The 18580-nt window shown below is 40.1% G+C and overlaps 1 protein-coding gene across 1 annotated transcript; it reads left to right on the top strand.

Moving 5' to 3' along the window:
* Positions 1-17506: 17506 nt before the first annotated feature.
* LOC149262331 (uncharacterized) lies at positions 17507-18277 on the top strand. Its single transcript, XM_089377457.1, has 2 exons — positions 17507-17770; positions 18005-18277. Exons 1-2 carry the CDS (start codon positions 17507-17509, stop codon positions 18275-18277), a joined length of 537 nt encoding a protein of 178 aa, XP_089233583.1.
* The last annotated feature ends 303 nt before the right edge of the window (positions 18278-18580 follow it).

The raw sequence follows: 18580 nt of genomic DNA, 5'->3' as shown, positions 1-18580 counted from the left end.
AAATCCTCATTTTTGCACAAACTCTAGTTTCTAGCTACAACCTGGCAATTTTCTAGTTTTGGCCTGTGTTTTGCCCTTTTGGACCCCTTCCCCTCGCTCAATCTCTGAGATTCCACTTTCCCCTGCTTCCTAACATCCCTCCCCACTCCCAAAAATTTCCCCAAGAATTTAGAAGCCCCCTATCCCCTTCATTTCGCTCCATTTTGACAAAATTCCTTGTTTCACACATCGGGACAAGTCGCACTCAAATGATGTTCCAGAGCAATAAAAGATGAATTTTGGAAAACTGAGAGAGTTTTTGTCCATAACATGCCAAAGAAGAAAAACCTCCTTCACTTTTTGCACAGGTGTCATGGTTTTAGAGAAATGTCAAAATTGCAATCGTCAGATCCAAGGAGGTTGGCCAAGGCACTAAAACGACGGAAAAGGCCCGATCCACTCCAAATTTTGGCCAAATCCTCTTTGACTGAGAATGGTACTTTATTGGGGACTCCCAACCCAAATTTCAAGAAATTTGGAGAAAATTTTGTCAATTGTGAATTTTTTGTGCCAAACACAGATTTTCTCCACCAACGGGTCTCAGCCCCCGCGCGACCCTTTAATTTGGCTACTCCGTTCTGGGAAAACTAAGCATTTCTGGATTTTTCATGAAACGTTACACATGCTCACCCATTTCCAAGAGATTTTATGAAGTTTTGGGCCTCCTGAAAGTCAAAAAACAAGCAAAAAATGACTTTCTGCCACATTTTTGACACACAGAAAGCAGTCTTGGGAGATTGCAATTTTGGAGAGGCAAATGACAACCAAATTCAGAAATTCCAGTTGGGTTGGAAAGTAGACTCACATAAATTTCCAACAAGCCTACTCTTGCCTCATTTGGACACCTGAAAGTGCCCCAAAAGTGCTCTAAAAGGCGCGCGACCCGTCAGGCAAATTGCTCAGGATTTCAGCCTACAGCTCAACAAAACGCAGTTTTGACTGTGTTTGAATTTTTGGAGTTGATTTTTATCCTCCTTGTTGTAAATGATATAATTTTATGACACTTTTACACTTATTTATCTCTTCTAGAAGATTCATTCATGAAATAGGTGAAAATTAAATGAATGAATTGGTTTCCTAGCTTATAGAGGCAAGTTGTTTTGACTGCCTAGTTTTTAGTGCTTAGTTTAGAAGTGGTTGAAACAGCTCCTAGGATAGAGAGCTCATCCCCTAGAGGCAGGGAAAGATGTTAGATGATCTATATGATGTACTTTCTTTCTCATTTTCATGGTTGGACTCTTGAGGGAGAAGCTCTTATTGTATTACTCACTGTATCTCTGCAATTTTTGGCAAAGGAAGACCAGGGTTTTGCAGTCCTTTTTGGGATTCTTGTGGTCACATGTATTGATGGTGTGTTTCTCTTTGTACTTGTAAGTGTGTTATGTGAATCATTTCCTTACTTTTCCTTCTGCACATTAGGCAAATGAAGTGTTAAAGTAGAACTCATGACTGTCATGCTCTGCTTTGAAGTTTGCTTAATATCAATGTTTTCGACTGTTTAAAGGGAATTCAAGGTTATTGCTTGCTCTCTTTAACTCCTCACCAGTCATTCTCATCCATCCATCTCTATTAAAGGCATCAATACTATTTCCTACCTCGCCCCAAAGAACCCCCTGCAAAAACCGTGTCCAATCCCCGCACCTAAAATTGCCATTTCCCCAATTTTCCACCAAAAACCCTAAAAATCCAAAATCAACCCTTTTGATCAGTTTACTAGCCTAAAATCAGTGTTACCCTATTGGTTATCTCGCCCATTGAAGATCTTTATCGAGATAGACCGGAGAGAGCCCTCTCCTGCCCCGTAGGGCTAGCTACGAGGCTAAGTGGTTTGATGTTGCCTTGAGGTTTACCTTTATCAACCAGAGGTGAAATTTCAAGCACTAACATATTGGCGACCATACTGGGGAGAACAACTTGTCTGTTGATTGATGTGTTTGTTTCATAAATCTTAGACGGAGCCTAAAGTTATGCCAGGTAGCCTTCGAAACGCTTTTTCTTTGCATTAGCGGAAGTAGATAAACGCTGCTTCAGTCCATCTCCGTGAGCTTGTGGATACAACACTTCATTTGCATTTTACCCTAGTACATGTATCAAGTTCAGATCTGATTGTCGATAGTGGACAACGATCAGACACTGACAAGGCTGAAATCATTCACTGGCGACTCCTTCACTGAAAACTCCAGAGATCAATGCTTCATGGTGACTTCACTGCAGAGAGATCAGTAGCTTTGAGATTTTCAAGATGGATCGGATTGCAAGAAGATATGCTCCCTTGAGTCGAGATCACATCCCTGGTTTTCCAAATAAAATTCCAAAGGTAGATTGGTCAAGGAATCTGCCTATATTTAATGATGATGGTAAGAAGGATGCTGCTTTACATCTAGTTAGATTTCATATGCATATTCGCAAGTTGAAGGTGGATTTTCCTGAAGATTGCTTGATGAAGATATTCCTGGCCACTCTGGAAGGCGAAGCCCAATCATGGTATGAAAGTTTGTCGCCTGCTTGTATTTATTGTTTAAAGGATTTTCATGCTATGTTCATTGAACGATATAAGGACTCTTATCCATCATTAAATTTAGTTCAAGACTGTTGCAAGCATGCTTATAGTTTTATTGAAAGCCTTGAGACATATTATGAAGATGATAATTTTATGGATATTGAGATTATGGAGGCTCTGTATGAGAATCCATTTCAGTAGCACACAGAAATCTTAGAGGATACTTGTCAAGATCAGTAGGCTGAAGATTTCCATATGGTTGAAAATGAGGAAAGAGCAAATGTTGTTTCAGATCTGTCCATAGAAGAAGACAACATGCAGGTAACGCAGGAAAGTAAGGTTCCCATCTCAGAAAGTGATGATGATAAATCATATCGGGAGATAAATTGTGATGAGGAAAAACATGTTGTTCCGAATCTCATAAAAGAAAGTTGTATTGTCGCGGCTGCCTCAAATGAAGAAAATGGAGTAGCAGACCTAAATGCTCTCATTTCACCAACACTAGATCTTCATGAGGAGGTAGTTCATTGCCTCTGTGAAAAACAAGACAAGTTCTTCGTTCAAGTAAGTGAAAAGGTTTCTCTGGATGAATCTATGATAGCTGATAGCAATGTTAGTGTTGGGTTTCCCGAAACATCTGAAATTTCTTTTCTCATGATTGATGAATGTAATGAGAATCTGGCTATCATATCATATGAGGATGACTTACCATATATTCAAACTACAAAAGATCAGACCATTCAGGAGTCCATTTCAGATTCTTCCTCATATGTCTCGTGTTTTGAAATGTTATTTCAAGAGGAGATCTGCTCATCTACTTGTTCAGAAATTTTTGAAGCCCATGAGCATACTTTTAGCGAAGCACATGATGAAGGCAGATCAGAATTTGAAACAAAGGATACCTTGTTCTTTCAGCAGGAGTGGCAATGTCAAGTCTTCATGTTTTCCAGGATCCAATGGCAGATTTGTTACAGTCAGCAGTGAAAGTGATTATTGTTGTGTTCAGTGATGAAGGAGATCATGGTCAGCTATGTTTTTGGATGCCCAGTTACCAGTATTCATTGTTGACCAGAAGATCTAATCAGGAGAATCAATCAAGAAGGCATCTGCTTGATTGGTTGCATTGGCATTTTGATATAGTTTGATGTATATTGTCTTGTAAGAAACACAGGTGGTTGTCATCATGATTTCAAATCTTCATGGACTGCTACCCTTCAATAAGCTTTGTAAGTTCTTGTTTTAGTTAAGTCAGTCATGAGTCATTTGTGTTTGGTCTGTTGAGTGAGTTTTTCAAGTTATTTCAGTTTGCCATCGAGTCGGTTTGAGTCAAGTTCCAGTTAAGTTTCAGTCAGCTTTCAGTCAAGTTTTCATTCAATAAATGTGTCAAAGTTTTGTGTCAAAGGTGGAAATAATGACTCCATCACCCAATGGTTGAAAGCACTGGTCTGCTCTCCCAGAGGTCTGAGGTTCTTGGCACCTCCAAAGAGCTACCATCCCCATTGGAGCCAACGTTAGTGTCAGTCTTTCCAGCCTTCCTCCAGTGATCAAATATGCTCTTACAAAGTGGTCTCAGAGTTTCCAAGTCAAATTTTGTCATTTCAAAGAGTTTTCAAGCAAAATTTGGTCACTAGGCATTAGGTCTAGGGTTTGCTCTCACTCTTTTCAAAGTTGCCCAAATTCCAATCCATGTCACCATTCAGCTGAGTCTATCATCATTCATAGGGTTGTCATTATCATTTCAGTGTCTAATGAGTCATTTTACATCTTGTTCATGCTTCAGTTGCACCTAGGCAAGGTCATTTCCCTCTCCTAGGGTTTTGAAGGCAATTTCTCTTGGGCGGTCAAATCATTGGAAAAACTTGTATCCTGATGTTCATACACCTTCCCCTATCCTTAAAGTACCTTATCAAATGCTTCCCATCACTGAGATCCCCCAAAATCCTCATTTTTGCACAAACCCTAGTTTCTAGCTACAACCTGGCAATTTTCTAGGTTTGGCCTGTGTTTTGCCCTTTTGGACCCCTTCCCCTCGCTCAATCACTGAGATTCCACTTTCCCCTACTTCCTAACATCCCTCCCCACTCCCAAACATTTCCCCAAGAATTTAGAAGGCCCCTATCCCCTTCATTTCGCTCTGTTTTGACAAAATTCCTTGTTTCACACATCGGGACAAGTCGCACTCAAATGATGTTCTAGAGCAATAAAAGATGAATTTTGGAAAACTGAGAGAGGTTTTGTCCATAACATGCCAAAGAAGAAAAACCTCCTTCACTTTTTGCACAGGTGTCATGGTTTTAGAGAAATGTCAAAATTGCAATCGCCAGATCCAAGGAGATTGGCCAAGGCACTAAAACGACGGAAAAGGCCCGATCCACTCCAAATTTTGGCCAAAGCCTCTTTGACTGAGCATGGTACTTTATTGGGGACTCCCAACCCAAATTTCAAGAAATTTGAAGAAAATTTTGTCAATTGTGAATTTTTTGTGCCAAACACAGGTTTTCTCCACCAACGGGTCTCACCCCCCGCGCGACCCTTTCATTTGGCTACTCCGTTCCAGGAAAACTCAGCATTTCTGGATTTTTCATGAAAAGTTACACATGCTCACCCATTTCCAAGAGATTTTATGAAGTTTTGGGCCTCCTGAAAGTCCAAAAACAAGCAAAAAATGACTTTCTGCCACATTTTTGACACACAGAAAGCAGTCTTGGAAGATTGCAATTTTGGAGGGGCAAATGACAACCAAATTCAGAAATTCCAGTTGGGTTGGAAAGTAGACTCACAGAAATTTCCAACAAGCCTACGCTTGCCTCATTTGGACACCTGAAAGTGCCTCAAAAGTGCTCTCAAAGGCGCGCGACCCGTCAGGCAAATTGCTCAGGATTTCAGCCTACAGCTCAGCAAAACGCAGTTTTGACTGTGTTTGAATTTTTGGAGTTGATTTTTATCCTCCTTGTTGTAAATGATGTAATTTTATGACACTTTTACACTTATTTATCTCTTCTAGAAGATTCATTCATGAAATAGGTGAAAATTAAATGAATGAATTGGTTTCCTAGCTTATAGAGGCAAGTTGTTTTGACTGCCTAGTTTTTAGTGCTTAGTTTAGAAGTGGTTGAAACAGCTCCTAGGATAGTGAGCTCGACCCCTAGAGGCAGGGAAAGATGTTAGATGATCTATATGATGTACTTTCTTGATCATTTTCATGGTTGGGCTCTTGAGGGAGAAGCTCTTATCGTATTACTCACTGTATCTCTGCAATTTTTGGCAAAGGAAGACCAGGGTTTTGCAGTCCTTTTTGGGATTCTTGTGGTCACATGTATTGATGGTGTGTTTCTCTTTGTACTTGTAAGTGTGTTATGTGAATCATTTCCTTACTTTTCCTTCTGCACATTAGGCAAATGAAGTGTTAAAGTAGAACTCATGACTGTCATGCTCTGCTTTTAAGTTTGCTTAATATCAATGTTTTCGACTGTTTAAAGGGAATTCAAGGTTATTGCTTGCTCTCCTTAACTCCTCACCAGTCATTCTCATCCATCCATCTCTATTAAAGGCATCAATAATGTTTCCTACCTCGCCCCAAAGAACCCCCTGCAAAAACTGTGTCCAATCCCCGCACCTAAAATTTCCATTTCCCCAATTTTCCACCAAAAACCTTAAAAATCCCAAATCAACCCTTTTGATCAGTTTACTAGCCTAAAATCAGTGTTACGCTATTGGTTATCTCACCCATTGAAGATCTTTATCGAGATAGACCGGAGAGAGCCCTCTCCTGCCCTGTAGGGCTAGCTACGAGGCTAAGTGGTTTGATGTTGCCTTGAGGTTTACCTTTCTCAGCCTGAGGTGAAATTTCAAGCGCTAACATATTGGCGACCATACTGGGTAGAACAACTTGTCTGTTGATTGATGTGTTTGTTTCATAAGTCTTAGACGGAGCCTGAAGTTATTCCAGGTAGCCTTCGAAACGCTTTTGCTTTGCATTAGCGGAAGTAGATAAACGTTGCTTCAGTCCATCTCCGTGAGCTTGTGGATACAACACTTCATTTGCATTTTACCCCAGTACATGTATCAAGTTCAGATCTGATTGTCGATAGTGGACAACGATCAGACACTGACAAGGTTGAAATCATTCACTGGCGACTCCTTCACTGAAAACTCCAGAGATCAATGCTTCATGGTGACTTCACTGCAGAGAGATCAGTAGCTTTGCGATTTTCAAGATGGATCGGATTGCAATAAGATATGCTCCATTGAGTCAAGATCACATCCCTGGTTTTCCAAATAAAATTCCAAAGGTAGATTGGTCAAGGAATCTGCCTATATTTAATGATGATGGTAAGAATGATGCTCCTTTACATCTAGTTAGATTTCATATGCATATTCGCAAGTTGAAGGTGGATTTTCCTGAAAATTGCTTGACGAAGATATTCCTGGCCACTCTGGAAGGCGAAGCCCAATCATGGTATGAAAGTTTGTCGCCTGCTTGTATTTATTGTTTAAAGGATTTTCATGCTATGTTCATTGAACGATATAAGGACTCTTATCCATCATTAAATTTAGTTCAAAACTGTTGCAAGAATGCTTATAGTTTTATTGAAAGCCTTGAGACATATTATGAAGATGATAATTTTATGGATATTGAGATTATGGAGGCTCTGTATGAGAATCCATTTCAGCAGCACACAGAAATCTTAGAGGATACTTGTCAAGATCAGTAGGCTGAAGATTTCCATATGTTGAAAATGAGGAAAGAGCAAATGTTGTTTCAGATCTGTCCATAGAAGAAGACAACATGCAGGTAACGCAGGAAAGTAAGGTTCCCATCTCAGAAAGTGATGATGATAAATCAGATCGGGAGATAAATTGTGATGAGGCAAAACATGTTGTTCTGGATCTCATAAAAGAAACTTGTATTATTGCGGCTGCCTCAAATGAAGAAAATGGAGTAGCAGACCTAAATGCTCTCATTTCACCAACACTAGATCTTCATGAGGAGGTAGTTCATTGCCTCTGTGAAAAACAAGACAAGTTCTTCGTTCAAGTAAGTGAAAAGGTTTCTCTGGATGAATCTATGATAGCTGATAGAAATGTTAGTGTTGGGTTTCACGAAACATCTGAAATTTCTTTTCTCATGATTGCTGAATGTAATGAGAATCTGGCTATCATATCATATGAGGATGACTTAGCATATATTCAAACTACAAAAGATCAGACCATTCAGGATTCCATTTCAGATTCTTCCTCATATGTCTCGTGTTTTGAAATGTTATTTCAAGAGGAGATCTGCTCATCTACTTGTTCAGAATTTTTTGAAGCCCATGAGCATACTTTTACCGAAGCACATGATGAAGGCAGATCAGAATTTGAAACAAAGGATACCTTGTTCTTTCAGCAGGAGGTGGCAATGTCAAGTCTTCATGTTTTCCAGGATCCAATGGTAGATTTGTTATAGTTGGCAGTGAAAGTGATTATTGTTGTGTTCAGTGATGAAGGAGATCATGGTCAACTATGTTTCTGGATGCCCAGTTACCAGTATTCATTGTTGACCAGAAGATCTAATCAGGAGAATCAATCAAGAAGGCATCTGCTTGATTGGTTGCATTGGCATTTTGATATAGTTTGATGTATATTGTCTTGTAAGAAACACAGGTGGTTGTCATCATGATTTCAAATCTTGATGGATTGCTGCCCTTCAATAAGCTTTGTAAATTCTTGTTTTTGTTAAGTCAGTCATGAGTCATTTGTGTTTGGTCTGTTGAGTGAGTTTTTCAAGTTATTTCAGTTTGCCATCGAGTCGGTTTGAGTCAAGTTCCATTTAAGTTTCAGTCAGCTTTCAGTCAAGTTTTCATTCAATAAATGTGTCAAAGTTTTGTGTCAAAGGTGGAAATAATGACTCCATCGCCCAATGGTTGAAAGCCCTGGTCTGCTCTCCCAGAGGTCTGAGGTTCTTGGCACCTCCAAGGAGCTACCATCCCCATTGGAGACAACGTTAGTGTCAGTCTTTCCAGTCTTCCTCCAGTGATCAAATATGCTCTTACAAAGTGGTCTCAGAGTTTCCAAGTCAAATTTTGTCATTTCAAAGAGTTTTCAAGCAAAATTTGGTCACTAGGCATTAGGTCTAGGGTTTGCTCTCACTCTTTTCAAAGTTGCCCAAATGCCAATCCATGTCACCATTCAGCTGAGTCTATCATCATTCATAGGGTTGTCATTATCATTTCAGTGTCTAATGAGTCATTTTACATCTTGTTCATGCTTCAGTTGCACCTAGGCAAGGTCATTTCCCTCTCCTAGGGTTTTGAAGGAAATTTCTCTTGGGCGGTCAAATCATTGGCAAAACTTGTATCTTGATGTTCATACACCTTCCCCTATCCTTAAAGTACCTTATCAAATGCTTCCCATCACTGAGATCCCCCAAAATCCTCATTTTTGCACAAACTCTAGTTTCTAGCTACAACCTGGCAATTTTCTAGGTTTGGCCTGTGTTTTGCCCTTTTGGACCCCTTCCCCTCACTCAATCTCTGAGATTCAACTTTCCCCTGCTTCCTAACATCCCTCCCCACTCCCAAAAATTTCCCCAAGAATTTAGAAGCCCCCTATCCCCTTCATTTCGCTCCATTTTGACAAAATTCCTTGTTTCACACATCGGGACAAGTCGCACTCAAATGATGTTCCAGAGCAATAAAAGATGAATTTTGGAAAACTGAGAGAGGTTTTGTCCATAACATGCCAAATAATAAAAACCTCCTTCACTTTTTGCACAGGTGTCATGGTTTTAGAGAAATGTTAAAATTGCAATCGCCAGATCCAAGGAGGTTGGCCAAGGCACTAAAACGACGAAAAAGGCCCGATCCACTCCAAATTTTGGCCAAAGCCTCTTTGACTAAGCATGGTACTTTATTGGGGACTCCCAACCCAAATTTCAAGAAATTTGGAGAAAATTTTGTCAATTGTGAATTTTTTGTGCCAAACACAGGTTTTCTCCACCAACGGGTCTCACCCCCCGCGCGACCCTTTCATTTGGCTACTCCGTTCCAGGAAAACTCAGCATTTCTGGATTTATCATGAAAAGTTACACATGCTCACCCATTGCCAAGAGATTTTATGAAGTTTTGGGCCTCCTGAAAGTCAAAACACAAGCAAAAAATGACTTTCTTCCACATTTTTGACACACAGAAACCAGTCTTGGGAGATTGCAATTTTGGAGGGGCAAATGACAACCAAATTCAGAAATTCTAGTTGGGTTGGAAAGTAGACTCACAGAACTTTCCAACAAGCCTACTCTTGCCTCATTTGGACACCGGAAAGTTCCCCAAAAGTGCTCTCAAATGCGCGCGACCCGTCAAGATTTGGCGCGCGACCTGTCAAGCAAATTCCTCAGGATTTCAGCCTACAGCTCAGCAAAACGAAGTTTTGACTGTGTTTGACTTTTTGGAGTTGACCTTTATCCTCCTTGTTGTAAATGATGTAATTTTATGACACTTTTACACTTATTTATCTCTTATAGAAGATTCATTCATGAAATAGGTGAAAATTAAATGAATGAATTGGTTTCCTAGCTTATAGAGGCAAGTTGTTTTGACTGCCTAGTTTTTAGTGCTTAGTTTAGAAGTGGTTGAAACAGCTCCCAGGATAGTGAGCTCGACCCCTAGAGGCAGGGAAAGATGTTAGATGATCTATATGATGTAATTTCTTGCTCATTTTCATGGTTGGACTCTTGAGGGAGAAGCTCTTATTGTATTACTCACTGTATCTCTGCAATTTTTGGCAAAGGAAGACCAGGGTTTTGCAGTCCTTTTTGGGATTCTTGTGGTCACATGTATTGATGGTGTGTTTCTCTTTGTACTTGTAAGTGTGTTATGTGAATCATTTCCTTACTTTTCCTTCTGCACATTAGGCAAATGAAGTGTTAAAGTAGAACTCATGACTGTCATGCTCTGCTTTTAAGTTTTCTTAATATCAATGTTTTCGACTGTTTAAAGGGAATTCAAGGTCATTGCTTGCTCTCTTTAACTCCTCACCGGTCATTCTCATCCATCCATCTCTATTAAAGGCATCAATACTGTTTCCTACCTCGCCCCAAAGAACCCCTTTCAAAAACTGTGTCCAATCCCCGCACCTAAAATTGCCATTTCCCCAATTTTCCACCAAAAACCCTAAAAATCCCAAATCAACCCTTTTGATCAGTTTACTAGCCTAAAATCAGTGTTACCCTATTGGTTATCTCGCCCATTGAAGATCTTTATCGAGATAGACCGGAGAGAGCCCTCTCCTGCCCTGTAGGGCTAGCTACGAGGCTAAGTGGTTTGATGTTGCCTTGAGGTTTACCTTTCTCAACCTGAGGTGAAATTTCAAGCTCTAACATATTGGCGACCATACTGGGGAGAACAACTTGTCTGTTGATTGATGTGTTTGTTTCATAAGTCTTAGACGGAGCCTGAAGTTATGCCAGGTAGCCTTCGAAACGCTTTTGCTTTGCATTAGCGGAAGTAGATAAACGCTGCTTCAGTCCATCTCCGTGAGCTTGTGGATACAACACTTCATTTGCATTTTACCCCAGTACATGTATCAAGTTCAGATCTGATTGTCGATAGTGGACAACGATCAGACACTGACAAGGCTGAAATCATTCACTGGCGACTCCTTCACTAAAAACTCCAGAGATCAATGCTTCATGGTGACTTCACTGCAGAGAGATCAGTAGCTTTGAGATTTTCAAGATGGATCGGATTGCAAGAAGATATGCTCCCTTGAGTCAAGATAACATCCTTGGTTTTCCAAATAAAATTCCAAAGGTAGATTGGTCAAGGAATCTGCCTATATTTAATGATGATGGTAAGAAGGATGCTGCTTTACATCTAGTTAGATTTCATATGCATATTCGCAAGTTGAAGGTGGATTTTCCTGAAGATTGCTTGATGAAGATATTCCTGGCCACTCTGGAAGGCGAAGCCCAATCATGGTATGAAAGTTTGTCGCTTGCTTGTATTTACTGTTTAAAGGATTTTCATGCTATGTTCATTGAACGATATAAGGACTCTTATCCATCATTAAATTTAGTTCAAGACTGTTGCAAGCATGCTTATAGTTTTATTGAAAGCCTTGAGACATATTATGAAGATGATAATTTTATGGATATTGAGATTATGGAGGCTCTGTATGAGAATCCATTTCAGCAGCACACAGAAATCTTAGAGGATACTTGTCAAGATCAGTAGGCTGAAGATTTCCATATGGTTGAAAATGAGGAAAGAGCAAATGTTGTTTCAGATCTGTCCATTGAAGAAGACAACATGCAGGTAACGCAGGAAAGTAAGGTTCCCATCTTAGAAAGTGATGATGATAAATCAGATCGGGAGATAAATTGTGATGAGGCAAAACATGTTGTTCCGGATCTCATAAAAGAAATTTATATTGTCGCGGCTGCCTCAAACGAAGAAAATGGAGTAGCAGACCTAAATGCTCTCATTTCACCAACACTAGATCTTCATGAGGAGGTAGTTCATTGCCTCTGTGAAAAACAAGACAAGTTCTTCGTTCAAGTAAGTGAAAAGGTTTCTCTGGATGAATCTATGATAGCTGATAGCAATGTTAGTGTTGGGTTTCACGAAACATCTGAAATTTCTTTTCTCATGATTGATGAATGTAATGAGAATCTGGCTATCATATCATATGAGGATGACTTACCATATATTCAAACTACAAAAGATCAGACCATTCAAGATTCCATTTCAGATTCTTCCTCATATGTCTCGTGTTTTGAAATGTTATTTCAAGAGGAGATCTGCTCATCTACTTGTTCAGAATTTTTTGAAGCCCATGAGCATACTTTTACCGAAGCACATGATGAAGGGAGATCAAAATTTGAAACAAAGGATACCTTGTTCTTTCAGCAGGAGGTGGCAATGTCAAGTCTTCATGTTTTCCAGGATCCAATGGCAGATTTGTTACAGTCAGCAGTGAAAGTGATTATTGTTGTGTTCAGTGATGAAGGAGATCATGGTCAACTATGTTTTTGGATGTCAAAGTTTTGTGTCAAAGGTGGAAATAATGACTCCATCGCCCAATGGTTGAAAGCACTGGTCTGCTCTCCCAGAGGTCTGAGGTTCTTGGCACCTCCAAGGAGCTACCATCCCCATTGGAGACAACGTTAGTGTCAGTCTTTCCAACCTTCCTCCAGTGATCAAATATGCTCTTACAAAGTGGTCTCAGAGTTTCCAAGTCAAATTTTGTCATTTCAAAGAGTTTTCAAGCAAAATTTGGTCACTAGGCATTAGGTCTAGGGTTTGCTCTCACTCTTTTCAAAGTTGCCCAAATGCCAATCCATGTCACCATTCAGCTGAGTCTATCATCATTCATAGGGTTTTCATTATCATTTCAGTGTCTAATGAGTCATTTTACATCTTGTTCATGCTTCAGTTGCACCTAGGCAAGGTCATTTCCCTCTCCTAGGGTTTTGAAGGAAATTTCTCTTGGGCGGTCAAATCATTGGCAAAACTTGTATCTTGATGTTCATACACCTTCCCCTATCCTTAAAGTACCTTATCAAATGCTTCCCATCACTGAGATCCCCCAAAATCCTCATTTTTGCACAAACCCTAGTTTCTAGCTACAACCTGGCAATTTTCTAGGTTTGGCCTGTGTTTTTCCCTTTTGGACCCCTTCCCCTCACTCAATCTCTGAGATTCCACTTTCCCCTGCTTCCTAACATCCCTCCCCACTCCCAAAAATTTCCCCAAGAATTTAGAAGCCCCCTATCCCCTTCATTTCGCTCCATTTTCACAAAATTCCTTGTTTCACACATCGGAACAAGTCGCACTCAAATGATGTTCCAGAGCAATAAAAGATGAACTTTGGAAAACTGAGAGAGGTTTTGTCCATAACATGCCAAATAAGAAAAACCTCCTTCACTTTTTGCACAGGTGTCATGGTTTTAGAGAAATGTCAAAATTGCAATTGCCAGATCCAAGGAGGTTGGCCAAGGCACTAAAACGACGGAAAAGGCCCGATCCACTCCAAATTTTGGCCAAAGCCTATTTGACTAAGCATGGAACTTTATTGGGGACTCCCAACCCAAATTTCAAGAAATTTGGAGAAAATTTTGTCAATTGTGAATTTTTTGTCCCAAACACAGGTTTTCTCCACCAACGGGTCTCACCCCCCGCGCGACCCTTTCATTTGGCTACTCCGTTCTGGGAAAACTCAGCATTTCTGGATTTTTCATGAAAAGTTACACTTGCTCACCCATTTCCAAGAGATTTTATGAAGTTTTGGGCCTCCTGAAAGTCAAAAAACAAGCAAAAATTGACTTTCTGCCACATTTTTGACACACAGAAAGCAGTCTTGGTAGATTGCAATTTTGGAGGGGCAAATGACAACCAAATTCGGAAATTCCAATTGGGTTGGAAAGTAGACTCACCGAACTTTCCAACAAGCCTACTCTTGCCTCATTTTGACACCTGAAAGTGCCCCAAAACTGCTCACAAAGGTGCGCGACCCGTCAGGCAAATTGCTCAGGATTTCAGCCTACAGCTCAGCAAAACGCAGTTTTGACTGTGTTTGACTTTTTGGAGTTGATTTTTATCCTCCTTGTTGTAAATGATGTAATTTTATGACACTTTTACACTTATTTATCTCTTCTAGAAGATTCATTCATGAAATAGGTGAAAATTAAATGAATGAATTGGTTTCCTAGCTTATAGAGGCAAGTTGTTTTGACTGCCTAGTTTTTAGTGCTTAGTTTAGAAGTGGTTGAAACAACTCCTAGGATAGTGAGCTCGACCCCTAGAGGCAGGGAAAGATGTTAGATGATATATATGATGTACTTTCTTTCTCATTTTCATGGTTGGACTCTTGAGGGAGAAGCTCTTATTGTATTACTCACTATATCTTTGCAATTTTTGGCAAAGGAAGACCAGGGTTTTGCAGTCCTTTTTGGGATTCTTGTGGTCACATGTATTGATGGTGTGTTTCTCTTTGTACTTGTAAGTGCGTTATGTGAATCATTTCCTTACTTTTCCTTCTGCACATTAGGAAAATGAAGTGTTAAAGTAGAACTCATGACTGTCATGCTCTGCTTTTAAGTTTTCTTAATATCAATGTTTTCGACTGTTTAAAGGGAATTCAAGGTTATTGCTTGCTCTCTTTAACTCCTCACCGGTCATTCTCATCCATCCATCTCTATTAAAGGCATCAATACTGTTTCCTATCTCGCCCCAAAGAACCCCCTGCAAAAATTGTGTCCATTCCCCGCACCTAAAATTGCCATTTCCCCAATTTTCCACCAAAAACCCTAAAAATCCCAAATCAACCCTTTTGATCAGTTTACTAGCCTAAAATCAGTGTTACCCTATTGGTTATCTCACCCATTGAAGATCTTTATCGAGATAGACCGGAGAGAGCCCTCTCCTGCCCCGTAGGGCTAGCTACGAGGCTAAGTGGTTTGATGTTGCCTTGAGGTTTACCTTTCTCAGCCTGAGCTGAAATTTCAAGCGCTAACATATTGGCGACCATACTGGGGAGAACAACTTGTCTGTTGATTGATGTGTTTGTTTCATAAGTCTTAGACAGAGCCTGAAGTTATGCCAGGTAGCCTTTGAAACGCTTTTGCTTTGCATTAGCGAAGTAGATAAACGCTGCTTCAGTCCATCTCCGTGAGCTTGTGGATACAACACTTCATTTGTATTTTACCCCAGTACATGTATCAAGTTCAGATCTGATTGTCGATAGTGGACAACGATCAGACACTGACAAGGCTGAAATCATTCACTGGCGACTCCTTCACTGAAAACTCCAGAGATCAATGCTTCATGGTGACTTCACTGCAGAGAGATCAGTAGCTTTGAGATTTTCAAGATGGATCGGATTGCAAGAAGATATGCTCCCTTGAGTCGAGATCACATCCCTGGTTTTCCAAATAAAATTCCAAAGGTAGATTGGTCAAGGAATCTGCCTATATTTAATGATGATGGTAAGAAGGATGCTGCTTTACATCTAGTTAGATTTCATATGCATATTCGCAAGTTGAAGGTGGATTTTCCTGAAGATTGCTTGATGAAGATATTCCTGGCCACTCTGGAATGTGAAGCCCAATCATGGTATGAAAGTTTGCCACCTACTTGTATTTACTGTTTAAAGGATTTTCATGCTATGTTCATTGAACGATATAAGGACTCTTATCCATCATTAAATTTAGTTCAAGACTGTTGCAAGCATGCTTATAGTTTTATTGAAAGCCTTGAGACATATTATGAAGATGATAATTTTATGGATATTGAGATTATGGAGGCTCTGTATGAGAATCCATTTCAGCAGCACACAAAAATCTTAGAGGATACTTGTCAAGATCAGCAGGCTGAAGATTTCCATAAGGTTGAAAATGAGGAAAGAGAAAATGTTGTTTCAGATCTGTCCATAGAAGAATACAGCATGCAGGTAACGCAGGAAAGTAAGGTTCCCATCTTAGAAAGTGATGATGATAAATCAGATCGGGAGATAAATTGTGATGAGGCAAAACATGTTGTTCCGGATCTCATAAAGAAAGTTGTATTGTCGCGGCTGCCTCAAATGAAGAAAATGGAGTAGCAAACCTAAATGCTCTCATTTCACCAACACCAGATCTTCATGAGGAGGTAGTTCATTGCCTCTGTGAAAAACAAGACAAGTTCTTCGTTCAAGTAAGTGAAAAGGTTTCTCAACTAAGTTTCTCTTTGGTTCAGTCAGAAATTAGAAGGGTTAGAACTGCTCTGGAAAGCTTGGGTCGTTTAGCTCTCTCCTCCCACCTGAAGATTGCCAACAACATCAATAAAAATCTCTGGTCGATTATTGATGCAAGGATTTCTCTCAAGGCTAATAACGAAGGTCAGATGGCTTTGGAAAGACAGCGCAAGAAGTTGACAAAACTATTAAACAAATCTGAAGAAACTACATCCTGGAGCCCAGCCACTAAAGTCACGCAGAAGGTAAACAATGATAAATGCACTGTCCAAACCCAGAATTTCTCAAGGATCAGCATTTCGATAGAAGGCAGAAACGCAGAAGCTAGGGCCTGTCCAACTAAGAACACTGGAGGTAAAGTCGATGCATATCCAGGTGTGATCGCCGAAGGAAGAAACCCGGATACTATACCCATCTGCGCAGGTATAAACAACAATAAGGAAATCGGAAGAAACCCGGATACTATACCCATCTGCGCAGGTATAAACAGCAATAAGACAAACAACAATAAGGAAATCGGAAGAAACCCGGATACTATACCCATCTGCGCAGGTATAAAAAGCAGCAATAAGGAAATCAACGCAGATGATGGGGGTAGTAACGTGGAGGGTATCAACGAAGACGGAGGTATGAACTACGCGGAAGGCAACATTAACGCAGAAAATTCTAATAATAAGGGTAATAAACCTATCTACGCAGGTAGCACGAAAGATGATCACATAAATAATGAAGATATGATTATGGACTTAGCAGTAATCAGCGCAGATGATGGTAACAACGTTGAGTGTATTAACATAGATGGAGGTATTAACTGCGCGGAGAATGGCAACATTAACGCAGAAAACAACAGATGGAAGAATAATTCTATAGGAGAATATCCGAATTTGGGGACAATTGGTTTTAGTGATGGTAACTGTCGAGTTAGGGATCAGAAGGATGAAGCTATTTCGTCAAATTTCCTTGCAAAAGACTGTCACATCACAGATGACAAAGGGTTGTCAGCATTAGCCACTCCCATGGTTCTTCAAAGATCAGATAATTCTGCCAACCCACAGAGCAGAGACCCATTAATAATAAAAATGGGCAGTAAAATGCAGAATGATAGATCTAAGAGAAAAGTGGTAAACCTATCCTCTCTGGAATTGGATCGGCAGTCATCAATATTCTTAACAAAGGTCTGGGGTTTGCAGTGACACCCAAAAACCTTCCTTTGAGAAAATGATTTGCAACATAGAGGAGGGGATCTGTAACCTTACTATGGAGGATAAAGAAGCGTTAAGGCAAGAATGCGCTCTCATCATGAGGAAAACCAAAATTCCCAAGAGCAACCTGAGTAAAGAAGAACAAAGATCCTTCAATTCCTTGCGAAACAATGACAAGGTCGTGGTTCTTAAAGCAGACAAAGGAGGAGCTACTGTCATACTCGACAAAGAAGATTATGTTTGTAAGATGAATGATAACCTTAATTGTGGCAGTTACAAGAAGCTTAGCAGCAATCCCATTCCCAAAATCGTGAAGGATGTAAAGAAAATTATCTCTAGTTCAAACCTTGACGAAAAATTAAAAAGGAAGTTGATCCCCTCCTGTGAAACTGTTCCCAGGATTTATGGATTACCCAAAATCCATAAGGAAGGGGTCCCCCTTAGACCAATAGTTAATACTATTGGTTCCCCAACCTATGAGCTTGCGAAATATGTTGCAAAAATTCTTAAGCCCCTTGTCGGAAACACTGATTCTTTCATCAAGGATTCCCAGGACTTTGTGAATCTTATTAAGAATGAGAAATTAGAGCATGATGATATCCTTGTTAGCTTCGACGTGGTTTCCCTATTCACTAAGATCCCTCTTGATGAAGCCATTCAGGTTATAAAAGAAGTTGCTGATCCACAGACTGCAAAGCTGGCTGAGATCTGCCTAAGATCGACTGTGTTCACCTTCCAAGGAGTATTTTATGAACAGACATCCGTGTGTGGCAATGGGGTCCCCCCTTTCACCGATAGTGGCCAACCTATACATGGAATACTTTGAAAAGAAGGCCTTGAATTCATACCATTTGAAACCAGCCTGGTGGAAGCGATTTGTGGATGACACCAATATAAAATGGACCCATGGTAAGGCAGAACTCGAAAAGTTTTTCTCTCACTTAAATTCGATCTCTCCAGATATTAAGTTTACAATGGAACTTGAAGAAAACAAAAGCATTCCGTTTTTAGACGTTCTTATCATCAGAAAAGATGATGGCTCTTTGGGCCATAAGGTTTTCAGGAAACCAACCCACACAGAGAGTTACCTCCATGCTGATTCCCACCATCACCCTGCGCAGAAGGTTGG

This window comes from Pinus tabuliformis, chromosome 6 (genome assembly GCF_031772625.1).
Source record: "Pinus tabuliformis cultivar Carrire ecotype Pingquan chromosome 6, CPIR1, whole genome shotgun sequence".
Classification (NCBI taxonomy): domain Eukaryota; kingdom Viridiplantae; phylum Streptophyta; class Pinopsida; order Pinales; family Pinaceae; genus Pinus; species Pinus tabuliformis.
This window is presented reverse-complemented; position numbering and strand designations above follow the sequence as displayed.